Source organism: Capra hircus, chromosome 16, assembly GCF_001704415.2.
Source record: "Capra hircus breed San Clemente chromosome 16, ASM170441v1, whole genome shotgun sequence".
Lineage (NCBI taxonomy): Eukaryota > Metazoa > Chordata > Mammalia > Artiodactyla > Bovidae > Capra > Capra hircus.
In genome coordinates this window covers 38,361,942-38,389,245 of record NC_030823.1, presented here as the reverse complement: position 1 = coordinate 38,389,245, position 27,304 = coordinate 38,361,942, and the positions used below count along the sequence as shown (strand labels likewise).

General features: G+C 39.0%; 1 protein-coding gene across 6 annotated transcripts in view; it reads right to left on the bottom strand.

Moving 5' to 3' along the window:
- Positions 1-27,304, bottom strand: part of DNM3 (dynamin 3) — a 628,097-nt gene that overhangs the window by 24,949 nt on the left and 575,844 nt on the right. For all 6 annotated transcript variants that reach the window (XM_005690651.3, XM_005690650.3, XM_005690649.3 and 3 more), the window contains 3 exons: positions 14,444-14,608; positions 5,363-5,589; positions 4,523-4,759 (listed from right to left, as the gene is read on the bottom strand). In XM_005690651.3, coding sequence (XP_005690708.1) covers positions 4,523-4,759; positions 5,363-5,589; positions 14,444-14,608 — 629 coding nt within the window. The remainder of the gene's footprint in view (positions 1-4,522; positions 4,760-5,362; positions 5,590-14,443; positions 14,609-27,304) is intronic.

Sequence of the window (27,304 nt, the reverse complement as noted above, 5' to 3'; positions counted from 1 at the left end):
ACTAAGTCTTGGAAAGAGTGTAAGTGGGAGGCCCTGGGGTAATCTTAATGCTATTCCAGGGCTGTCCCCGCAAGGCAGGGACCCCAGTATCACCATGGGCCTCCCCAGAGACTCTTTCTGTGCAGCACTCTTGATATTCATGCTGTGTTTCTGTCATGTGAGTGAGCTGGAGTAAAAGCTAACCTTTTCTCTGATTCACTTGTGCCACTTTTAAAAGACACCATCAGACTTGGTGATGGGGTGGTTAAGAGAAAGGACTTCTATTTTAAAAAAAGTTTTTTTTTTTTTTTAATAGAAGACTGGGTGATGAGGTAAGTGAAGTCTGCTTTTCCTTGGATAGAGACCCTTCCTCCCACCCTTATCCCCTTTTGACCGTTGCAAAATAGCTTAGTCCAAGGAAAGGGGAGAAGACAAATGAATAAAATAATGCCAGAGTCACTGTTGCCAGGAAAAACACACTTTGATTCAGTTAATTTGTTCTGTTAATGTCAAAGGCTGTGATTCCCAATTAGCTAATTTTAAGAAGCTCTAACTGAAAATAACTACATCAGTCCTAAACTTAGTGTTTGGTCAAACATTAGGATCTTCAAGTAAAAGAATAGGGCCCCTAAAGAGGTACTGATGTCTGTTTAAGAATACAGTGCTAAACAAGGACACGACTAAATGGGGTTTTCCAACTGGGTTTTAGCCCCTCCAGAGAAGCTGATGGAGGTGAGAGAGGAAGGGGACACATGAAAACTTCTAGCAACAGAAAATGTTCCCCAAGTCAGATTTGTGTACAATCAACTTTCTAATGGTAGAATTATCCCTGTTGGTGAGACTCTTTGGGACAGAAATGCTTCCCTAGTTCAGGAGGAATTAATTAAAGCAAGCATGTAGTTTGCAATATTTCTAGCTCCCTCACTGAAAGGCTCCATGCACATAAACCAGAACAGCTTGAGCAGCTGAGAAAACCTGGGCCAAAAATGACTCCACCAGCCTCTCTCCTTCCTCTTCCTTTACATTGAATCGGAAAGATACAATAATAATCACTTAAAAAAAAAACCCCAAAACACCCAGAACACTCATGGTTTCTGTACAACTGTAAGCACTTTCATTATGTCTGAATAGGGTCATAATAAATATATGCGCTTAAAGGTGAAAATCACAAAGTGCTAATGAAATTGTGAATTATCCAGAAGCAAACTAAGCACGGGCACACAATGGCAGAATCTTTTGCTGCTAAAAGTTCAGTTTCTGCCTTTGGAACATTAAAGCCCAACAGGGAGCTGGTGGGGTACCCCTTGTGCTGTCCTGTCATATTATGAGTTTCTGGTTTCAGATAAAAGGGGAGAAAGGGCCCTTAAGAAAGCAAAGGACTGGGGGAAAAAATTAAATTTCCTTCTCGGAAAGCTAAGGGTTGGTTTTCTGAAGATGATGGATAATGGCATCTCAAGTTTTTTAGATTTTAATAGAGAAAATGGAGGCAAGTCATGGAGGGAAAAGAGAATACATAAATAAATAGAACAAGGTGAAGTTTCCACAAGAATTCCTTCAACTTTTTCTTTCTTTCTTTCTATCTCTGTCCCTCTTTCCTTTCCTCTCTCTTTCTTTTTTTGAAATCTTAAACCTCATTTCTGGCTTGCATTTGGTAGGATTCCCGCTCTGGCTTTTATTAAAAACAGACTTTATGTGGTCAGAATTCTCCATCTAAAGCTAAACTTTAATAGGCATAAGGATCCTGACAGAGTCTTTCTTGCTCTCTCTCAGGTGACCAACCCCCTGCCCCTCCAGGGATTTCCCTCCCAATGCGCAGAACTGGCGCTGAAACTCGAAGGCTCAGCAGAAAACAACCAACTTTCCTCTTTTACTCAGAACTCTCATTTCTGTTTTACATTTGAGACTCTTTGCAAGGCCAGATCAAATTAATTCTGGCTCTAACTTGAGAATACTCTAAAAATTTTGAGTAACACAACCGTTGTCCTATAAATTCCCGAGTGCAGACGACTAAAACCTGGAGGTCTCCCTCTCCAGCTCAGGCTCCGAAGGCCGATTCCTGCCGGCTACCCTCTGTGAGCGAGCTCAGAAATACCAAGGGCAACTCCACCTGGCTTAAATCAATTTAGCGTTCAGCAGTATCTCTGATGGGTATTGGCAAGCCAGCTTATCTGAACCCAAGAAGTGAAGCAGCCAAGCGAGCAGGCAAAGACATGCACTTTCATTCCTAAAGACAGGCATCCCCAGGTTGCTCTGGTTCCTTCTCATAGCTAAACAGACAAAATAGCTGACTTCAAGGCTTCTATGTGGTACTCTAACAGCCCTCCCCCAATGGCCTCCATACGTTCTTGGCACAATGGCAGACCTTTTCCCAGTCAATCTTAAGTTTCCTAAAACAATCATTTAATTTTGCTTATAAGTGAGGCTCAGCACTGACCTTTATGCTTGATTACCTGGAAGGGACAGTCTTTTGAATGCTGCAGTACAGAAGTTCTCAAGGGAAGGGAGATTAACTCCCCCAAACCAGTGACAATGTCTGGAATCATTTTCAGTGGTCACAACTCAGTGAGTGCAACTGACATCCAGTGGGTAGAGGCCAGGATGCTGCTAAACGTCCTAAAATGCACAGCACGACCCACTCAACAAAAACGTCCATAGCGCTGAGGTGGAGAAATCCTGACATTATGGTTAGGAGACTCGGCTCTGGAGTCAGACTGCTTGGTGTTGAAGCCCAACTCTGTTAGGGCCTGATTGAGTGCCTTGGGTAAACAGCTTAACCTCTGCATCTAGTCTGTAAAATGGACAATCACCTAACTCGTGGTGTTGTTGTGAGCATGAAACAAAAATGAACCTGCAAAGCTCTCAGGACAATGCTTAGCATACATTGTGGTGGTGGTGGTTTAGTCACTAAGTTGTGTCTGACTCTTTTGTGACCCTACGGACTGTAACCCACTGGGCCCCTCCATCCATGGGATTTCCCAGGCAAGAATACTGGAGTGGGTTGCCATTTCCTTCTTCAGTGCGTCTTCTCAACCCAGGGATCGAACCTGGGTCTCCTGCATTGCAGGCATATTCTTTACTGACTGAGCCGCCAGAGGCAGACATGACTAAAGCGACTGGGCACACACGCCCACAAAGCAAACATTAAGAGCTCAATAAATATTATCATTTTTATTATCAATACTAGAATTTAGCTCAGTTCCAAGTCCTCAGTATGAATCAAATTTACTGAGGTTAGAGGAAAAAAAAACTGGTTTGAGAGTACACATATCCTCTCTGATGGGGACCACAATGGTGATGGTAATAACATCCACCGTGATTTACAGTTGATGAGACTCATTCAAATACCCCATCTCATATGATTTGCGCAACAACCTTGTTGAGTCTTTATTTCATAGATGAGGAACTCGTGGCTCAGTCTGAGTTGCCCAAGACCTGTGGCAAATCAAATCTTCTGATTTCACATTCCCTTCTATTCCTCTACACCTCCCTTTGTTTAGTGGTTTAGGACGCCCCTTCTTCTCTTCATTACACCCAACAGCCCTGAACATTGAAATAAATGTAAGCACTGTAATTAGAGGGTGAGGTGACTCAGACTTCATGGGTGGGCAGAAATCACTTCTCTTTTGACAGTACAAGCATAGTAAGGTTTTCCTTCACGGAGTATACAAATATTTTAATCCTCTGAATTGAACTTCTAAAAAATTAGCTTTCTCTATGGGTTATTTTCTTTCCTTTTTAAATTTCTGATGTTGAAAAAAAAACAAAACCCTAATTCCCTGTACTTTCAAAATCTCTAATTAATATATTGACTGTAAAAGGCGAGACTATAGTTTCAACTATACGTGATGTACATGATTTCAAGTTTCAGTTATTTATTAGCTATTTTGTTTCACAATTAAGCCTGAAAATCTGCTTATAAATGCCAAAATGTATTATTCAAATGTACAATGTTCTGTTTTATTTATTGTCAGTGACCGCATACAGCAGTCATATGTCTGTGTTAAAATAAAAAACAATTGCAGATGAATCAGCCAGATTTTTACTCAGCCTACATTAAAGTTAGTGACATTGGGCTTAAGGGTCAAAATTCGGAGGGCAGATGGATAATATTCCTTGAAGTCAGTGGTTTTATAGAATTCCTCTGGTAATAGAAAATGCTAGGCCTTAGCTTGTGATGCTCTGGTGACCTAGGGAGCACACAGCTTGCAGCAAACCAGCCACTGGCTCTTTCATTTCAAAGCTCTCTGTCAAATTCTACAAACAGCTGCCAAAATGTCATTCATCTGGACCTAAGTTTCTGTGGTTCATTTAGTTTGTGCCAGTAGAGAAAGGAGAGTGTAGTCCATATATTGGTTTCTAAATGGAGTCATGGGCTCAGTAATCTTCCTGTGATTCCTCTCCAGGGGGAGGAGGTACCGCAAACATGTAGGACAGTATCTTTGCCCTTTTCTTTTCCAAATCAATTTTGTCTGTCATGCTATAAGAGAACCCACAAGCATCCCACCCCCCAACCCCCCTACTTGGCCGTGTGCAGAACACTCACCTCGGGACGCTGGGAGGGGCCCTAGTGGGCCGAGATGGAACCTGCGGAGGTGTCCCGAATGAGTCAGTGCTGTTGGGGAAAGGAGGTAATGGGCCTGGCCGGAATGGCACTGGCGGCGCCCCTGAGTGGGGTCCCGGGGAGGGGATGGCGGGTGCAGGTCCCCGGCCAGACGTGGGTCGCGGGAGAGGTGCACTCAGCGTTGGCCTCCTCTGGGTGGTGGGGCTTGGAGGGGGGGACCTGGGGACAGAGAGACAGCAGTTTGCCCATCCTCCTTTCCATCAGAAGTTATCCTTAAAAAATATGTTATAATTGACTACATTTAAAAAAGTACTGTCTGACTAACTCAGATACACATTAGGGATATTATAAAAGGGTAAAAGGTGAAAGGAAGTTTCCTTCCCCACCCCTTCCTCTGTGGAGACAACCAGTATCTTTTCCTGGGTATCCTTTTTATCTATATTCTATAATATCTTCTCTCTCTCTCATGTATATATATATATATACGTGTGTGTGTGTGTGTGTATGTGTGTGTGTGTGCATAAATTGCTTTTTTGTACACAAGATTCTACAACTTAAATTTTTTTTAAGCTTCACATTAACTGGACTGTCTTTTCACCTCAGTACTTATTCTTTTTAATGGCTGTATAACATGCCATTGTCCAGGTTTATTGTGCTTGTTTTTGAAAGGAGCTGAGACTATCTGATTCTCTCTCCCTCCTGAACTTAAATATTCCTTTTCCTCTTTTTGCTTTAGGTTCATATTGGCTTAGGGAAGCACATTCGGAAAACGACTCTGGACAAGCTGGGAGGCCTCTGGCATTGGGGGCACCTCCTTCCTACCTGCGGGAATGCTGGATCCAGGAGTCATCCACAGGTGGTGGTGCGGGCGTGAACGTCGTGGCCGTGTTGATGTCGCCGATGACCACGAGGGCTTCTTTAAGGGCCTGGTACATTCGAAGCATCTCGTCCCGGCGCTGAGCCTGCTCTGCAGATTCCTCCATCAGGGTATTTTGGTCCTCTGAAGAATATAACTGTGCTAGGAGCTCGGAGTTTATGAAATCTTTAACCTGTCGAGTCACCGCAGAAAAGTGAAAAATGGAAATGAATGAGTGACTGAATGACAAACTGGTTCAGAGCCTGTGGACAAAGTCCACAAAAGTTCACTCTGGGAAAGGGGACCCATCATGCATGTTTACTCTTCTTTCTTCATTAGTCTCCCAATGCCAGTAACTTTCCTCTCTGTCTTATGGCTGTTAATACTAAAGAAAAACAGCTAGTTGAAAAGAGGGCCAAACCTCGCCATTGTCAGAACAAGGCCTATTGGTTGTGCAAGCATTTCTGCAATGTTGTCTGTGGCTGCTTGGTTTATAGATGAGGGAAAGTGCCAGCAGGTAAGTGGTGGTATTTTCAATAGGAAACAATGGTGTGGGGAAACTTAGGTAGTAACACAAGCTACGCATTCCTTGGCATTTCAGCCCTTTACCTATCTTTTACCAAAAATCACTGGAATACTATTAAGACCCCAGGTTTCCATGTTGTCTCAAAAGTGTAATTAGTACCAGTAAGAGAATATTTATTAAATATAGAATAATATATAATTATGCAAGGTCATTTACAAAAAAAGTGATACATTCTCTGGTTGCCAGAGCTTAACAGTGATGAAGACTGATGTAAGGTTCCATAGTTAACCTTATATGACATAAAGTTCCATATAAGAAAACAAATTAAAATATGACCAATTCATGTGAGTCTTTGGGGAGGGGCATTTTGTGGCAGGATAAGAATGGAAAGGATGCGTTGTCACATAGCCTTGAGGGAGAGAGAATCAATACCTGTATTTCATCAAGTCTAAGACATCCCTGATTTTGAGACACACCACTCTTTTACGTGCCACTAAGAAAGGAAAACCACCATCAACAAAACTACGACAGAATGCCAAGGTATCACTGAGTGTCACATGCATCTTCGTGTCAGAAATGTTAAATGTGGAAAAAAGTGAATGTGAGAATCAATGAAATCCAATGTGTCTTCACAAGTTATCTGATTTAATTCTCACTGCATATATATGAAGCATGTATTATTATCCCAATTTTACAGATGAAGGAACTGAATGAAGCTCAGAGAGGTTAAGTAACTTGCGCAAAGTCACCCAACATTAAGTTGAACCCCACATCTTCAGACTTGTCTAGTGCTCTTTTCCATGACCCCCTTGCCTCACTTTGAGTGACTAGAAAAGATAATTTACAGTTAAGCATCATGATTATAGTGTGGTACACAAGTATGCCACTTAACTTAAGCCTAGAAGAATAAACCAACTTGGATTTTTCAATGCCCCTGTTAAGAGAAAGTTAACACTTATCTAGAGTCACTGGATCTATGAAAGGCCAAAAGCGAGTATATTTAATTGTTACAAATTCAAGCAGACAACAGAACACCTGTCAGATGCTCGAGATTCCTGGGTTGTAGTTAAATTTTTTAACTCAGAAATGACAAGATTCTAAAACACATAACTTCACTATTTTTTAAAGGTATCAAACCATGTGAATAATTCTGCTAATCAGAGAATTCAGCTAAATCACAGCTCTGTCGTGAAATAAATGAACACTGTTCTCTGTACATGTTCTGTAAACCAGGAGTGATTTAAATGTAGAAGCAATCTAATACATAAGATGTATCCAGGCAACTGTCTGGTGGAAGGGAAAGTTTATGTGTGATAGCTGTAGAAGGTAAATTTGGCCAGGTAACCTGGGGCCAGATGTGAAGGCCTTGAAAGCCAAGGAAAAGTATTTGAACTTTATCCATTTGGCAATGGGGAGCCATGGAAGGCTTTTAAAGCAAGTAAGTGAAATAATAAAAGAGAATTTTAGGAAAGTCAGTCTGGCTGTGATTGGAAAAGAATTTGCAAGAGTGGTAGTAGAGATAAAGAATTCTGTCAGAAGACCACTGCAGATTTATGGAATGATAAGGGTTTAATTTAGCATGGTTGCTGTGGAATAGAAAATATGGGCACAGATAAATGATATTAAAAGGAAAAAGCAGCTGGACCTGGTGTTGTTTGGATATGAGAGGCAAGGAAGAAAGGAACAAAGACCCTTCAAGCATTGAAGTTTGGGTGAGTGGAAGTCAAGGAAAGTCAAGTTTAGCAAAAAGACAGTAAATTTGGCTTAAGAACTGTTCTCCTCCTTGAAGATTTATTTACTGCTAAACACACTTGCAGGTACCCAAGGAGTCATACACATTTGCACAAATCTTCCACTATGAGGTGTGTAAGTACTTGGAGAGATGGTGTGACTCCAAACTCAAAACCAGACAAGTTTCCTGGCATTGACCATCAGTTGGGTTAAGCTCTTTTGAAGCTTTACATCTTCCTGGAGTATCACTTAGACTCTATTAAACACAATTTAAAAGAAGGTCCTTCCAAGAATAGATTTAAAGCAGATCTGAATTAAGAAGCAACTGTCAAACAAACCATGAAATAAAATAATAAGAGCCTGCTTTGGTATTCTGATCAAAGATCTGCCTTGAATCAACTCTTTCACATCAAAATGTTACACATTAAAACCTGCCTACTATTCAATAGATTTGGCAATGTCCTGAAATAATATGAATAATTTTTAGCATAAGAGAAAGTGGCAATATAGCACAGTGGTTAAGGGCATATTCGTTGGAAAGAGACAGCTCAAAATTTGAGTCCTACAGGACTTCCCTGCTGGTCCAGTGGTTAAGATTCCATGCTTCCAATGTAGGGCTACAGGTTCGATCACTGGTTGGGGAACTAAGATCCCACAAGCCACATGTCACAGTCCAAAAATGAATTTGAGTCCTAGCTCTAACATTTATTGTTCTTGGACAAAAAACTTAACATTTTTTTAGTTTCAGATTCCTGATCTGCAAAATCAGGTTACGGGTAGGAGCTGCCTCAAGAGTTGGTATAAGAAAAAGAAAAAAAAAGAGTTGGTGCAAGGATTCAGTGAAACAGTGAATATATATTGCCTAGCATGATGCCAGGGCTTCCCTGTTGGCCCAGATGGTAAAGAATCCGCTTGCAATGAGGGAGACCTTGTTTTGATCCCTTAGTCAGGAAGATCCCCTGGAGAAGGGAATGACTACCCACTCAAGTATTCTTGCCTGGAGAATTCCATGGACAGAGGAGCCTGGTAGGCTTGATGCCTAGCATTTAGGCAGTGCTCCATCAACAAAAGCTATTTTTTTTTAATAGTATAAGGTCTAAATTGGGATTACGTATGTGGAGGTAGGCAGCTAGGGCAATAGTGCCAGCATCAAGTGACACAGTTCATGAAGAGTGAAGTAACATTTATTTTGCACGTAAGAAAATTTAAAACTCTTCTCCTCCTGCTAGCCTCACTTTGTAATGCTACAACTGGAACAAAGGTAGGGGGGACTTTGGGGAGTTTCCAGACACTTCAGGGACTTTCTGAGCAGTTTGTATGTCAATGGTACAAATATTTAAATCAAGGATTCTGCACAATTGGAGGCCAAGTGGATCCCTTTTAAATGATAGCATTGAGAAAATACCTTACAGAACATGACCTAAACTAATTATACTTGCATGTGAGATTTGAAAGAATCTTTACGCCTTTAATTATAACACCTTATAACCTATACATCTTTGTGAGGTTCACCAAAAAATTCTCACGCACAAAGCCTCATTCCAGTTCAAACTCCACAGGCTAGATAAACAGGCATTACTGCGCCATGTCGTTCTGCTCAGTGTAAAGGAATGTGAGGTCATTAAAAACGTTCCACATGTTTTCCTCTCTTTCTGACTTTAACCCTTCTCTAGCAACCTGCAGTATTTTTGAATCCTTAACTTTCTTCTTTGTCTTTATTACTAAAACCATTTAAAGCCTTCACAAATAGAAGAGATATTTATAGAATTTTCATACAATTCAGTTACTTAGAAGACCATTTCCTTAAAACCTTTTTGTTTCGAGACGGGAGGGGCCCCAGAATGGCACAGTGATAAGTTTCATTCACATGAATACACCTATAAAAACTTAATTAAGAAGTTTAATTGTGTTCAGCTTTAGAGAGGGGCTTGGTTAGAATTTATAGATTCTTTGGGATCTCGCAATTCTCTCATTTCTGCTTAAGACTGCTTTCCGTTTCCCAGGGATTTCATTTTGGTAAGGACCAACCAAGTTTTCCTTTGAAAAGGAATATCCTTTGACTCACAAAGGTTGAGCAAAGAAGATGGGCAGAAAAAAGTACATACTGTATGATTCCAAAGTTCAAGTATAGGCAGAACTAATCTATGATGTAAAGCAGGAGAGTTACCCTTGGTGGTGAGTGATGGTGGTGGGTGGAGAGGAGCAAAGTGGGGCTTGTGAGGCTTCTGGGTCTTAGTTGGGATCTGTTTCTTGAGCAGGATACAGAATTCTTGACTGGTGGAAATAAATTAGTGCTCTGGTATTTAAGATGTTCTTTCCCTTCAAATAATGAACATTTAAAATAAGACTCTACTTCATACACACTAAAGTTACAATAAGTTGTGAAACTAGGGCACATGTTACTAATTTTCCACCAAAGGGCCAATGGGCAAGGAGAGTGAAAGTAGACCTTTAGGGGTCCAGGGGTAAAGGCTCCAAGTGTGAAATGCCTCTAGGTTTCATATTTGGTTCTTAAAATGTTTCATAAAACTTTACATTCTATTTCGTATTAGCTGGGTTTGTTTGACTACGAGGAGCAATGTTTTAAATTACTTACTAGTTAAGATTCAAAACATTGTTTCTCGTATTCAAACAAACCCTGATCAAATTTTCAAGTAAAATGAACCCTCTGGGAAGACAGCCTATGTCTATGCTATGGGGATCAGAGCCCACCCCCCTAGTTTGATAAGACTGACTTAGAATGTTCTGAACCTTGCCACATGCACTCTCTGGTGGTGGACTGGAGAGAATATCAGACCATGAATGAGAAGACGTGGAGGTGGATTTTAGTCATGATTCTGCCACCGCCAGCTGTGTGATCTTGGGCAAGTCACTTAGCCTCTTGGGGCCTCAACTTCTTCATTGGAAACTGAACAAAATCATGAGTACCCAACAGGTGGCTGTCCTATGGGTTCAAACACAGACTTATGTGCCACCTTGCCACTGACACTTTTCAAATAAAGCTGGATTCACTTTCTTGATTCTCTGATCGAGAACTTCTGGTAGTGTGAGCTAGAAGAAGAGGCTATCAAGATGTGCCTGCTATGCGGTGTCATATGTGTGTTTTCTTTAAAGTCTCAAACAAAACTCAGTCGCTTTGCCTGTAGCCTGTCCAGAAAAACTGCCTGTCATAAATTTGCTATTTCTTTGTGCCGCTGTTACCTGGTATGTTTAAGCAATGAAACAGCTGCTGCATTTCAATAGACAAAGGCTTACAGTATGTCTGAGGCGAGGCATTTACTGCTGGCTTTAAACTTCTTAAACAATTCCATATGGAGACTTGAGTGGCAGAACACTTAATGTAAACTTTCAAAGGAAACTGCCCACCAAATTCTGAACTTTATGAAAGTTGGCTGAAACATATTCGTTTTCAGAAGGCAGAGTAGCCATTCCCATTTCAGAGAGGAAAGGCCACAGCCTGGCTTTCAATAGTGATAGTTAACAAACAGAGGACCCGGTTTTAGGCATTTGTTGGTTCTGCAGGAACAACTAGCTTTTTCACCCACAACCATTTATAGAAAAGCAGGGTTAAGTAGATGGAATTCAGAATGAGGAGTCAAACTATTAATTTTTCTTGTTATGATTCTATGATGAATTCTCTCACTTGAAGATCTCTTCACTTTAAGTTTTTTAAAAAAATCAACACATATGTATGACACAGTGCTGGGTGTTCAGTGTGTTTCTGTTTCTTGTACTCAAAAGGGTGCTTTTGGAATGAACAAAAAGGGGTCAAACGTTCTGTACCATAAGCTGTCATGAGAATATATTTTTTAAAAAAGGGATGTGTGTTTTTACATATACATAATTATACATATAAATTTATATTATACACACACATATATAAAACTATATACTTTCATTTTTGTTCTTCAGTCATTAAGTCATGTCCAACTCTTTGCGACCCCATGGACTCATTGGGCTCTCCTGGCAAAAATATCGGAGTGGGTTGCCATTTCCTTCTCCAGGGGATCTTCCCAGACCAGGGATTGAACCTGCATTTCCTGCACTGGCATATGGATTCTTTACCACTGAGCCACCAGGGAAGCTCTATATACTTTTACATATATGGTAAAAATGTGGATAAAATAATATCCAAAGGAAAGCAATCATCCTAGATGTATAAAACTATTTTCTGGTAGATATGAAAAGTTATATTCAAACAAAGAGAGCCATAATGTCATAAGAATCCAGCGTTACATAATGTTTTCACTTTCTCCACATTCCTATCAATCTCTGCTGCAAGGTTTGACCTTGGAGATCAAGTCTTAATTGAAGTCTTCTTTCTCAGGACTCTTCTGTGAGGTCTCCTTGAGGACAATCAGCTGAACTTCACTTCCATGGATAATACCCTTAGGTCGGGGTTTTGCCATCTCATAAAGCAAGTGAGTGGTGAGGGGTAAGGGCAATTATCCTCGTGTTTCTTTGTGTGTGTGTGTTTCTTGAGAAGGTGAAAGTAGGATAGATCTGCAATCAGTTTTTTTTTCCCCCTTTTGACTAATTTATGTCAAGCCACTCCTCACAGCTATAGACAGGAAGTGCTATTTCCTGTGCTGATGATTTAATATAGTGCAGAGCAGAGCAGCGTTTGAACTGATGGCAGCACTAATGACTCTCGGTAAAACAGTGAAAAGATAAATGATTCTTAATCAGGAAAATGTTTAAATAAGCAAGTGCCTGGATTCCACAGCAAAACAACCTGAACTCATTTAAGTGAAGTTAAGAGAGTAATTTGAAAAATACACAGACTATTTGTTTAGTACTTTATATTTTTCAAAATGGCATAGAGTCACATTTATTATGTTCTCTGACAATTCTGGGGGGCAGCTCAGGGTTCCTAGTGTAGTTTTAGAAGTGACTGACTTCAGCCTAGAGGGGCCAAATGATTTGCTTCAGGTCACACAGCAGGCCATTGACTAAGCTTAAGTATATAATTTATAGTTTCCAATATATTTCCAATACATTGCTTACCTGCTGCTGATACTTCAAAGCATTCTACTCACCTTGTTTGAATAAATGAAATGTGTATGAAAATAAAGTGAGTTAAAAACAAGATTGCTCATGTGACTGGGGTCTTCAAGTCAAGGAGCTCATACATCATGAATAACAAACTGTCAAACTTAGAATTTTGAAAGGAATCTTAATATATGGATAATGGTTATTTCAATTCTTTAGTAAGCAGCCATATTAGTTCCTTACAACTATACTTTTCATTATATTAATACTTCCATATATTCCATCTTGGGGAACAAATAACTAAGCCAGATACCTTTTTATGATTCATATTTTATATATGGAGGAAATAGAAAGACACAAAGGATTGTCTCAGGTTAAATCTAGACAGTGTATTAAAAAGCAGAGATATCACTTTCCAACAAAGGTCTGTATAGTCAAAGCTATGGTTTTTCCAGTAGTCATGTACTGATATGAGAGCTGGACAGTAAAGAAGGGTGAGTACTGAAGAATTGATGCTTTCGAACTGTGGTGCTGGAGAAGACTCTTGAGAGTTCCTTGGATAGCAAGGAGATCAAACCAGTCAATCCTAAAGGATATCAACCCTAAATATTCATTGAAAGGACTGATGCTGAAGCTGAAGCTCCAATACTTTGGCTGTTTGGATACGAACAGCCGAGTCATTGAAAAAGACTCTGATGATGGGAAAGACTGAGGGCAGAAAGAGAAGGGGGCAACAGAGGTTGAGACGTTGGATGGGATCATCGATTCAATAGACATGAGTAAGCAAACTCAGGGAGACAGTGAAGGACAGGGAAGCCTGGTGTGCTGTAGTCCCTGGGGTCACAAAGAGTAGGACATGACTGAGAGACTGAACAACAACAGAGTTTGTAACAGAACCAAGTATAGAATCCAGGTTTCTCCTGAATTCTAGGGTGGGGCTCTTTTGTGCTTTACCATCTAATTTTTGTTACAAGCAAATGCTAATAATATATTATTTAAATAAATATGTGTCCTTAGAAGATAACAAGGAATAAAATCGGTGTTGCATTTTTCAAGAATCAGAAAACCCTGCTATAAAACACCTCATTATAGCCTATCTTATCTAAAAGATAAGTTCTCAAATAAATTGCAGTATTATTTATAGTTTAGCAAAGTAGCTACCAAAAGAACCAAACCAGACCATGTAATTTAAGTATCATTTCCTGACTGCTATAAAAATAACCATGAAAAGGAAAAGATTCTATGAAATATAGATCAATTACTTTCAGATCCTTGGTTCTATCATCTTACCTTAGAAAAGAAAAAGAAACTCATTTTGTATCCATGGGGATAGGGCAAAAAGCCTTTTTCTAGATTAAAACAGTATTCTATAATTTTTAGACGGTGAGAAGAACTGTATTACCATATTCTGTATGAATATGTAGAAAAGAATAGATATCTTTTGCCTTTAATTTCAAAGTCTAGAAGCCAGGGTATCTGGTTTTTATTCCTGGCTTTGCAACTAATTTATTCCTTGACTATAGTATTTTTGCTCTGCTTTATCATGAGCAAATTCACACCCTTCTAGAGGAGACAGCTAATAGGAAATACCAGTATACTGTAGCTAGAAGTTTTATGTTTTCTTTCCTAAGTTCCCTTCCACTCAGTCAATTACCACTTGTAATGGAAAATGATAAGCCTGGGTAATAGGTGTTTTGACCATCCAGAAAACATCACAAAGAAGCTGGAGAGAGTGTGAGCAATTTCCACGCTAGTAGGGAATTAGAAGTTAAAAATGAGACAGCTGATAAACACTTACATTATTGATCATAAGGTGCATTATTGTTTTTGGGATTAGGTCTCGGATACATTTGTTGATAATAGACATATAAGAGTCTACAAGGTTGCGAATGGTCTCCACTTGTCTCTCCAACTGTGGGTCCATAGAAAAGTTTTCTGCTTGGCCATTCTCATCATTTTCAGTCTAACAGAAAAGAAAGAAAAACAAGGATTATTTCACATTGATTCAGAAGAAAAAAAATACCAGACATTATCATATGATTGACTTCTGTTTACTGAATTTGAAGTTGTACTACCAGATGGTAACATCTTTATCTTATCAAACAGCCATTTATTCTGAAAAGAGATCAGAACCATGCAGTTATTATTCTACCTTTAGCCTGCCACAATCAAGGGAAAGCAAAATACTGGGATTCTGAATGAATGTTTAGACAGACAATCAGATAAACAGTGCACCTAACAACATACCTCTAGAGAACAATGTAATCTTAAGCCATTTGCAAGTTGGCCAAAGAACGGAATCCAAATATCTGATGCAGATGTAAACCTCTGGGAGGGGTCTCCAGGGACTCTATAGATTAGAAATAACCTTTGTGTTGTTCTGGAACTCCTAGGTCTGCTCTGGAATGGATCAACACTTGGATCAGTCCAGATTTAAAACTAAGTCTCCTAGGCCTGGCCTGGAGCCAAAATAAGAGATATAGGGGATAATGCATTTTTCCATGCACTTGCTGGAATTTGTTCTATAAATTCATGCTTCTGTCATCACTACTAAAGGCTGGCTCCACTGTGAAAAACTTAGCGTTTTAACTTCCAACTTGTTATTCTTTGAATAAAACAGAATACATCCAAACACAAAGCATTTATTTGTGCAACATGAGAGAAGCATCTGTTTCCTATACTCTGCAACTTGAGTTAATTAATTTTGGCTTATCCACCAGAGGTTGGGCTGGGCATCTTCATCATTAAGGGCTGACCTGTTGGCTTGGCATTGAAATCAATTTAGAATAAATGGTCTCCATTTCAAGTCAGGTTGAACCATCTAAGCCCCAGAACATGATACAAATATTGTTAGTGGTCTGGCTGCTTTCTAGCATTTGGAAAGATTTAATTACTAATGCAAAAAAAAGGGGGGATATAATTTATTGCTTCCAATGTGGACATGAAGTAATTTTCTTTGGAAATGTATCTACTTTGATCTGCCAGGTTTTTAATCATCCAATCAGTTCTCGGCAAAGCACTGTGCTGAATTGCTTAAATGGATCTATAAATAAGTGTTAACTTTGGATCAATACGTACGTGTGAAAGGCATATTTGTAGGCCACAAGATCAACAATAACAGAGATAGAAATTAGTTCTAAACATTTATATAGGCTTCTGTTGCTTTTCTAACACCTTAAAAATATTAAAATAATATGTGCTCACTCTAAAACACAACAGTTACTTTCCAAACCTAAGAGCCGAATCGCATACTTCATGATGACAACTGGAGGACATTTCTGAGGCATCTTACTGCTGCTGCAGCAAGAGAGGGGATTAGAAGTCTCAATAATGACAGTTGTTTCCCTATCCCTATACCATCTCTTTTTAAATGGTCTTTGGTCACTGAAAGAAGTAAATCAGGTAGTTCCTTACTTTTATTATTAATTTGTAATATAAGCACAATAGGATTTGGGATAAGTAGGTAAAAAGCGAGGGTGATAAAGTGGTAAAGTGATAGAGGGAAGGTCAGCAAAGGCAGTGAAAAAAACTTCTTCCCAGGGCATTAAAAACTACTGCAGATTGTGTGCCACACTAAGCTTAAATTCCAAGAATCAGTGGTAACTGCAATGTTGTCTTAACGGTATCGTATTTGAAAGTAAAATTTTAGGTTTAAACTCAGGCTTTATCAGGTACGGTTGTGTGGCCACACCTCACTTATTTAATGTAACTGAGACTCAGCTTCCCCATCTTTAAAATGGGGATACACAAGTTTTCCAAAACTTGTGTAAGTTAAATGAGATAATGCATATGAAGTAACCTAGCCAAGGGCCTTGTGGGTTCTCAATAATGTTAGTTTCTTTCTTTCCTTTCTGAATATTCATAGAATGAGTTAGAGAGCTGCTTGGTTCTCAACACACGTTATGAAAATTTAAGTTGAAAAATTTGAGCACAAGACATTTTCAATTCAAGTAATATAAAAATAGCAAACTAGTATTTTTAAATCGCCGTATTTTCTACAAGCTAGTCTCTTTCCCTGGAATCCCCTCCTCCTATCTGTGAAGACCTTTTATCTTTTAAAAGTCAGCTTCACCATCACTTCTTCTAGACAAACTCCCAATGGCCTTTAGACCCACCATCACTCCCTGCACAGTACTTCATCTGTGTCTTGTACTACCATCTATGATTTATATCCAGCCTAGTTATGCTTCTCCCACTATTAGGCTCCAGGGTCTTGTTTAATTCTCCCTTCTCAGCAGCTAGCACAAAGCTAGCACAAAGACTGCAGGGTCTTGTTTAATTCTCCCTTCTCAGCAGCTAGCACAAAGCAGAGAAAGAGAAGGAGGAGGAGGAATTGACACTAAAAAGGATTTGCTTAAATCAAGGAAGCTGCCTCAGCACATTTCAAGATCTCTAACATCAAAATTGGAGATGAGAGAAATCCCAAGTTGATGAATTAGGATCCACTATGCAAAGAGTCAGACATGACTGAGCGACTGAGCTGAACTGAACTGAACTACTTAATCATAGTGAAAGTGAAAGTAGTAGTCGCTGAGTTGCCTCAGACTCTTTGTGACCCTGTGGACTGTAGCCCACCAGGCTCCTCCGCTCATGGGATTCTCTAGGCAAGAATACTGGATTAGGTTGTCATTCCCTTCTCCAGGGGATCTTCCTGACCCAAGGATCAAACCCAGGTCTCCTGCATTGCAGACAGATTCTTTACCATCTGAGTCACCAGGGAAGCCCTGATTATAGTGAGGATGATAAAATGACGATGAAATCATGTATATATCAAGTGAAAATACATGACCTACAGCTTTGCGAGGAAAACGTCTTTTACATAAAGCAGTATATATCTCCATAATAGATAAAGTGCATTTTAGTTCGTCTCTCTGACCTGAAACATATTGGGATTTTGCTGTCGTATTTAACAAAAGGGGATGATGCCATTTTAGCATCGACATACTTTCTCTGCCAGGAACATTTTTGAGCACTTACTGTGTTCTAGGTACTGTGCTAAACACTTTACATAGAAGATCCACACCACAACCTTAGGAGGTGGGTACCTCTGTTATCGTCAGCTTAAGAGCATGCTGAGGCTCTGAGAGCTGAGGCGTTCAATAAATATAAGGTGAATATAATGTGAGGGGCTACGATGGTAGCTCAGCTGATAAAGAATCTGCCTGCAATGCAGGAGACCCGGTTCAATTCCTGGTTCAGGAAGATCCCTGGAGAAGGGGTAGGCTACCCACTCCAGTATTCTTGGGCTTCCCTGGTGGCTAAGTCGGTAAAGAATCTGGCTGCAATGTGGGAGACCTGGGTTCGATCCTTGGATACAATGGGAAGCCAATTTCTATTTTTTCTTGGGTATAAAAAAAAAACTATTATGAAAAGGGGAAAAACCCATAATTTGTCAAATCAGTTTCACAGATAAAATAATAAATGTAAAAAGATTTTCTAGGAAAAGATGACATTTAAATACTTACAGTTGTAAAAATAAAAAATATGAATGAGCCAAAGGAGAAAACTGGAATAAACAGTATTTATTAAAAGCACCTCTAGGAAAATGAAACACCAGGAAAATTATACCACCATTTCTATTTTCATATAGAAACACTAAATTTCCCCACTTTACCCTATACTTAACTTTTAGCCTTGCTTTAATTTTTGCATATCAAAATATGCAAAAGACATTGATTTCCACTTTTTGAAACCAGATGCAAGTAATAAGCAAAAAATTGGAGTGAATAGAAAACACTGAACAGTTCAATTCTCAACATTAAAAAACAGAAGAAACATTTCAGAATAACCAGTAAAATAATTAGAAATTCTCTTTAGGTTTTGGAAATCCTAGTAGATGTGTAGTTACATGCAAATCTTAACTACTCTGATAAGACCATGGGCATGATGGGGAGTCACAGAATTCAAGTTATGATTTTAGAAAGAAAGGAGTAATTGTCCCTTCTAATATGTCTAAGATGAATGGGGGAAATGTACATATGTAGAATTTTTTCTTTTAACCAAGTAACTGCAGACAGCAAATGCTCCCTTAAGCAAATTCTCTATGATTCTCTTTTCTGTATGAATACTGTGTATGACTGTGTATCTTTTCTTTGTTTAAATTATAGGATTGCGATAGGATTCTTTGCAGTCTAAGCACTGAAGTGACAGCTGTTTATCATTATCCTCATCAAGGGAATGTAAAATAAAAATAGTAATTTGTCTCTGATCTTTGAGGCAAAAAAAGAATGGTCTGCAAACATTTAACCTTTTATGTGTAGGTTCATTGATGCTGTTTACAAAATGTGAATAATATTGTGAAAATCAGCTTTCCTTTGAAAAATAACAATGGACAGGCCTTCCTATTGTCATTTTTTTCTAAATAGCTTTTGAGAAATCTAATGCAATGTAAGTAATCAAAAATAACAACTTAGAATTGCTTGTAAAAATTAATATTATTTACACAGTATTTAAGAAACAGGCTGCTTTATAAAATTTTAATTTAAAAGCTTTTTCCTAAAGACTTGAGTGGAGAAGGGAATGGCAATCCACTCCAGTGTTCTTGCCTGGAGAATTCCATAGACAGAGAAACCTGGCGGGCTACAGTTCATGGAGTTGGATACAACTGAGCTGCTGCTGCTAAGTCACTTCAGTCATGTCCGACTCTGTGCGACCCCATAGACAGCAGCCCACCAGGCTCCGCTGTCCCTGGGATTCTCCAGGCAAGAACACTGGAGTGGGTTACTAACACACAAAGACCTGAAACTTCAACAGGTCAAAGAATGAAGGAACCAGATCAGAAATAATTCCTGCCATACCTCAAAGAATCCACTAAAGAAAAACTCTGGGCTTGACCAGGATGTCTATTTTTCATGTTGTGTCTTTGTCTCCTTCCTTTCCTTAAAGCTCTTACTTATTTCATAGGCTTCTCTGAGGATCTTGAAACCATATGAATAAGGCTGGTGACTGCACTCTTTGGGGGCCTCCCAGGTGGCACTAGTGGTAAAGAACTCACCTGCCAATGCAGGAGATATAAGAGATGTGGGTTCAACTCCTGGGTTGGAAAGATCCCCTGGAGGAGGTCATAGCAACCCACTCCAGTATTCTTGCCTGGAGAATCTCCATGACAGAGAAGCCTGATGGGCTACAATCCATAGCGCCTCAAAGAGTCAGACATGAGTCGACTTAGCACACATGCACAGGACTACACTCTTTAAAAGTGAAATAACAGAAATACAAAGGGTCCTGTCAGGAATATGCACATAAACATACTACAGAGCTCAAGGGGGCTTTGCTGTGTCTCTTCTCACCAGCAGAGAACTTGGGGAGATAACCTCCAGATTTACACAATTGATTTTTTCACATAACCAGCATCTTATTATTGTTATACAGTTCTCTACTACTGTAAACAAGGGTGTGTGTGTGTGTTAGTTGCTCAGTCATGTCTGACTCTTTGTGACCCCATGGACTGTAGCTCACCAGGCTCCTCTGTCCATGGGATTCTCCAGGCAAAATACTGGAGTGGGTTGCCATTTCCCTCTCAAACAAAGGGTAAAAAATATAATTTAACTTTTCTTAGTGAAACAGGTCATCATTATGAAAATATGTTGCCATGGTAATGCTGCTTTGAATCTTCCAGCTCCACATTATGGAGACTGTTTCAGTAAAAATCTTTCCCCATTCCCATTCACTTCTAATTTGCAGAGGCCAGAAAGGCAGGCAATCAAACTTATAAAAAAGACTGTGGGAGAATCATGCTCCAGGAAGCCTTTGAGGATAATCGAGGCTGTGGTCTGGTATTTTGGGACAGGTATTTCACTAAAGTCAATACAAATGTTTACGTAGTGTCTAATGCGGACTGTGAGAGACATAAATGAACCCTAAAACCACACACCTTGCTTGTAGAAGGGCAACACGGTGTCAGATGAATTAGTGAGTCAAAGGTGAGCTCAAGCACGGTGGGCTTCTGGGGAGTCTTTACTGATGGCAACATTCGAGATGGATCTTCAGAGTTGGGTAAAATTTCAAAGACAGGCTGAGAGAATATGCTCATTACTTTTCCCTAGTACTTAGCACAGGGCCCTACATATAACAGGAGCTCCATAAATATTGTGGAATAAATGATGGAAAAAACTAACCAACCCAGGTCATTTCCTGAGGGACTGGATTTCTGTTTCTGAAGGAACCTGAGTGACTGAGCTCCAGATAACTGGGGTATTGTTATACAGCATGATCTCTTCAGTTCAGTTCAGTCGCTCAGTCGTGTCCGACTCTTTGCGATCTCTTAGATTCCTACAAATGAGTTCAGCCTCTTATTTGCCCAGAAAGGGTAAACAGCTATCTGCATTAAGAATTGTATTTCAATTGATGTAAAGATTTTAATAGTCTAAAGATGTCTACAGATGTGAGCAGTATTTGTAGTCAGAACATTGGGAAGCAAAGGGGCATTTATTTGCACCTCCAATCTGTAAGAAATAGCCCTATTACAGGAGAAAACACTGAGCCTCACCTGATCCAGGGTATACAGGGGATAACCACTATGTTAGCAGGCAGGACCCAACTTTTTCTGATTCTGTTATTTTCCTTCCTTGACTCTTCTCCGTTACCTACTGTTACTTTTTTAGTCTCTAGTATCTCTTCATCTTATATAACATCATGATAAACATTATAAAACTATGTAAGATTAATGTGAAATTAAACAGACATTGAAAAAACTTTAGGATTTTAAAGATAATTATTTGATTAACAACAACAAACCTATCTTAATTCTGATGTAGCTATATATCTTTTTTTTTTTTTTTTAACTCTCATTTAGTCCAACAGCTGCCTAACAGTATATTTCTGTCCGGTGCCCCATATGTCTGAAAGTGAAAGTGAAAGTCGCTCAGTCCTGACTCATGGGGTCATGGATTGTATAGTCCATGGAATTCTCCAGGCCAGAATACTGGAGTGGGTAGCCTTTCCCTTCTCCAGGGGATCTTCCCAAACCAGGGATTGAACCCAGGTCTCCCGTATTGCAGGTATCAGGATTCTTTACCAGCTGAGCCACCAGGGAAGCCCAAGAATACTGAAGCGGGTGCAAGTGAAAGTGAAAGTCGCTCAGTCATGTCTGACTCTTTGTGATCCCATGGACTATACAGTCCATGGAACTCTCCAGGCCAGAACACTGGAGTGGGTAGCCATTCCCTTGTCTAGGGGATCTTCCGAACCCGGGGATCAAATCTAGGTCTCCCACATTGTAGGCAGATTCTTTACTCGCTGAGCCACAGGGAAACCCAAGAATACTGGGATGCGTAGCCTCTCCCTTTTCCAGGGGATCTTCCCAACCCAGGAATCTAACCTGGGTCTCCTGCATTGCAGGCAGATTCTTTACTAGCTGAGCTACCAGGGAAGCCCATGGGGATTCTTAGAGAAATCTAAAAATTTACAAGCTCTGCGTTGAGGTCCTCTTAGAAGTTATAATAATTCCAATCTAGGTTTTAATCTAAAGGCCTGTATTACTTTATATAACAGATAAGTTTATAAATATGAAAAATACAGATATATAAAATATATTACATATGTAAATACATCAAAATTACTAAACAATATTCCTAAGAATTCTTTCTACAATTGGTAATATTTAGTTTTGGAAAATTTCAGTCTTTATATACCGAGTTTACTTGCCATGAATAGCAACCTTTCATCCAAACAATAAACAGTCTAAACAGACCAATTTAAAAGGTTTCTTCAAAAATAACCACTCCCCTCACCATCATTTTTGGTTTTAGATAATATTAGTAATTTCAAAAGGGACAAAGTTATTTTCAGTATTAACTATTAGGACTAACTGACTAACAATATTAACTGTTTAAAATTTAACTTTGTCATAAATAAAACCCTTTTACTAAAAGAACTGAAATGACAATCAACTGATACAAATTTCCTTTTTGATTAAAAAGTAATTACGTATCTTTGGAATAGCAGAATAAGAATTAGAATATTTCCAAAGAGAAAAACCACCAGAACACAGGAACAGAGAAAATGAAGGTAAACATAAAACCAGTCTGTGATGATTAATTCTGTTTGACAACTTGGCTGGACCATGGACTAGAATACCCAGATATTTGATATAAACATTCTGAATATTTCTGTGAGAGTGTTTTTGGATGAGACTAACATCTAAATTGGTGGACTTTCAGTAAAGGAGACTGTCCTCTGTGATATGGGTGGGCCTTATCTAATCAGTTGAAGGCCTGAATAGGACAAAAAGACTGGCCTTCCTCAGCAGAGAATTCTCCAGCAGACTCTCTTTAGACTTCATCTGCAACAATGGTTCTTGTTGCTTCTACAACAGACTGCCTTCAGACTTGAACTGGATCACTGACTCTTCTGGGTCTCCAGCCTGCCAATCCACTCTGTAGATTTTAGACTTGCCAGCCTTGTTAATCATGTGAGCCAATGCCTTATTAAAAATCTCAGAGATAGACAGATACAGATATATAGAGAGAGACATATAGATATGTATAAAACATGCACATCCTATTGGTTCTGTTTTTCTGGAGAATGCTAATACACAGTCTCACTATAGATTATCAAACAGTATGTGATTCAGTGTTACATTGCTTAGTGGAGTTAATAGGTGCTGTAGGAATTCAGAGAAGCAGAAGATCAAGGAGGCTGTGATGGGAAATTACAATGGTCCCACTCTAACGATTTAATTGTACTTCACAGCATTCTCTAAGTGAGAAGGAGATGAGTTAAAAAATAATCCATCTTCATGGAAACAACCTAGATGTTCATCAACAGATGAATGGATAAGAAAGCTGTGGTACATATACACAATGGAGTATTACTCAGCCATTAAAAAGAATACATTTGAATCAGTTCTAATGAGGTGGATGAAACTGGAGACTATTATACAGAGTGAAGTAAGCCAGAAAGAAAAACACCAATACAGTATACTAACGCATATATATGGAATTTAGAAAGATGGTAATGATAACCCTGTATGCAAGACAACAAAAGAGACACAGATGTAAAGAACAGTCTTTTGGACTCTGTGGGAGAGGGCAAGGGTGGGATGATTTGGGAGAATGGCATTGAAACATGTGTAATATCATATATGAAACGAATCGCCAGTCCAGGTTCAATGCAGGATACAGGATGCTTGGGGCTGTTGCACTGGGATGCCCCAAAGGGATGGTACGGGGAGGGAGGAGGGAGGGGGGTTCAGGATGGGGAACATGTGTATACCTGTGGGGGATTCATGTTGATGTATGGCAAGATCAATACAATATTGCAAAGTAATTAGCCTCCAATTTAAATAAATAAGTTTAAATTTAAAAAATAAAATGGAATCTAAAAGTTAAAAAAAAGTAATCCATCTTCATCCTCTCTATTGTATCACAAGGTCGTGCCATCCCTCCTCTGTTGATAGACCAAATATAAATGTGGGAAGTCTCCTCTCCCCCACTCAGTTCTGGTGGTTAGATGGGACTGCATGGATCGGGCCAAGTACGCCCTCACCAATCTACCTATCTGGCTTGGCCTCTGTGATGACAGGCGGCAATTTGACCAAGGAAAGCCAATCACTGCACATCTGTCAGAACTGCTAGAAGGAGAAGCTCCCTCTCAGTTAGGATGAGAACTTCTTAAGATGTAAGCTTGAGGGCTAGCCTGAGTCAGAGTGAAGACGGCTCAAACCAGCCAGCAAATGAAGTCAACACGGAGAACTGTATAGCTGAAACATGTAGAGAGGCAGATATTTAAAGACATTATTGGAATGTTTGGATCTGGCTCTGACAGCTCTATCATCTACCTCTGGACTGTGCAGTTATACCAGTCAGTAAAGGGTTTTGTTAGTTTTAAAAAGTTAAGTACACTTGAATTTAATTTCTGTTACCTATATCCTAAAGAATCCAAGTGAAGAAAACATCGAGAGATAGTCATGATGTCCTCTCACCCTAAAATCTTTTTCTTCCACCTCCACATACTCATCCTTCAAGGTTTAGTGTGAAGGTAACACATCTTTGAATGCTGCCTCTAAAACACAACACCCTCTGAACATTCAGTTTAGACGTTTGATCCTTTGTCTTGTATCTTAGGTATGTAAATGTTGACTTCCCTAACCAAAATGAAAGTTTCTTGAAGGTAAGGATCATAATAGTTGATGGCAAATATGCAGTTAATCTCAACAAAAAGGTAAATGTTATAGGGCTAAAATGATGCTCAGATAATTCTTAGAGGACACCATTACTACACTGATGCATTCTTATTACATTAGCACACATACTAGTTAGTGGGCTATATTTTTTCTTTTTTTTTCAAATTGGTAGACCAACTTCTACCATATGAAAACATTTCTACATTGAAAGTTATGATGAGAAAAAAATCTCACTAAATGACAATAAAATGTCAGGGAGTATTCAAACTGCTTTACATATACTAACCCATTTAATCCTACAGCAACCTTATGAAGTAGATATCATTATTTATTATGGTTACTATTTGAATTTTACAGTTGAAGAGTCTGAAAAGCAAACTCGTTTAAAGTCACTTAGTTAATAAGTGGTAGGGTGGGAATTCGATACAGGTATTCCAATTACAGGATGTACCCTCTTAACTATTACATACTATTAGTTCTTCTCCATTCTTGACAAGGGTGGGGTTGATGCTCACTCCACCAACAAAGTGATCTGAAAACACCTTGAAATAAACCATATGCTTCCAAATGCTGCTAGGATAGTCTGGTGAGAAATGCCTTGTAGACATAAAACAATTCTTCATGATGTTGATCATGATAAAGGCTCTTTGATTCAGAGTGATACTTTTGCTGCTGCTAATTTTCTAAGATCACTATCATCACAAATGTTTCGTACTCAAGTAACCAAGTGTTATGATCACAAGAAAAATCCTAGTGGTATCATTTATAAGAAGATAATACCTGAAGACTAGGAACAAAAATGACCATTTCACAAGAGGATGCTTTTGGAATTCTATTATTCTCATCTAAAAATGCATAATTGCAGGGAAATTTCAAATTATTATTTCTATCATGCAATTTGTTTAACAGATATTCTCATTAGAATCAGGGTATTAAGGGGTTATAAGGCCTATGCAATGAAACACTGGGTCTCACACAGATTAGATGATGGACAAAAATATGAAAGAAAAATCATAACTATTTTAAAACAGAATTTGTTTGTTGTTCAAACATTCAAAAATGTTTACATGGATGACTACTGATGCATTATAGTAAAGTTAATTACTAGGGAGAGCAGGGGCGATAAAATTCAAGTATTATGAAAACAGCATGGGAGGTCATAAGAAAGAAACTATATAGTAAAATAACAGCATGGTACACAGTGGCTTTAATTTAGTTCTCTCTTATCTTAAAAGTTCAGTGTAAATAGAGTACTTGCTTTACATGCAAAAATATGTAAAACTAAACATAAAAGAATGCAATGGGTTAGAAACATACAATGGTAAAATTCTTTGGGTAGAATCATTATGTCTTTCAAGAGTGTTGGGAAAAAAATGAAGCCTTTAAAGAAGAAGCTATAGTCAAGAGTTTTACATTTCTTCAAGGTCCACTGAACACTGTAGCTGATAAAGTTGTCAACGGGATTCTACTGAAGAATTCTCAAAGGTCTCAAGATAGCTTTTTCAGCCATCCCTACAGATGGTTTAGTGAATACACCTTGCCAACATCCTAGGGTCCCCAACAGCCTTACCAGATGATCCAGATAAAATATCTAAAAGATGTTTTAGGAAATTTAGATTCTTTTCTGTTAATATGATTACCCACACCAATATTCTGACCTGGAGAATTCCATGGGCTGTATAGTCCATGGGGTTGCAAAGAGCTGGACATGACTGAGTGACTTTCACTTTCATTTTTCTTGTCCCATCTCACTGCTTTTGCTCATTTACAATATCTCAGTTAAACTAAGTACTAAAAGTGAAATTAAATCGAAACTGAGAAATTTATTCAGAATTAAGACTTATTCTCACTCCTCCAACAGGTAATGGATACAGTGTCTTTACAGTCCAAAGAAATAAAATATGTCAGAGTCGGACATGACTCAGCGACTTTACTTACTTTACTTTTACTATAGAGATAAAATGCAAGCCACATTTCTGTAGCCACATTAAAAGACACTAAAGCAAAACAAGTGAAGTGCATTTGAATAATGCTTTAATGAAATATATCCAAAATATTATCATTTTGACATGTTTATGGGCTAAGTTATATCTGCCCCAAATTCCTTTGTTGAAGTCCTAACTCTCAATACTGTATCTCAGAATGCGACTGCATCTGGAGACAGCATCTTTAAAAAGACACTTAGGTTAGAACGAGACTTTTTAGGGCATGCCTTAAACGGATGTGACTGGTGTTCCTCTAAGGAGGGAAAATGAGGACATGGGCACACACAGAAGGAAGACCAGGTGATAACAGAGAGAAGATGGCTACCTATCTACAAGCCAGCAAGAAAGGCCTCAGATGGAACCAATCCTGCTGACACACTGAACTCAGATTTCTATCTTCCAGAATTATGAGAAAATAAATGTTTGTTGTTTAAGTCACCTGGTATCTGGCACTTTGCTATGGCAGCTCCAGCAAACTAACACAACATAAAAACATCATTAGATGGTTTACTTTCTTTCCTTTTTTTTTTGGTATGAAGTCTTCAAAATC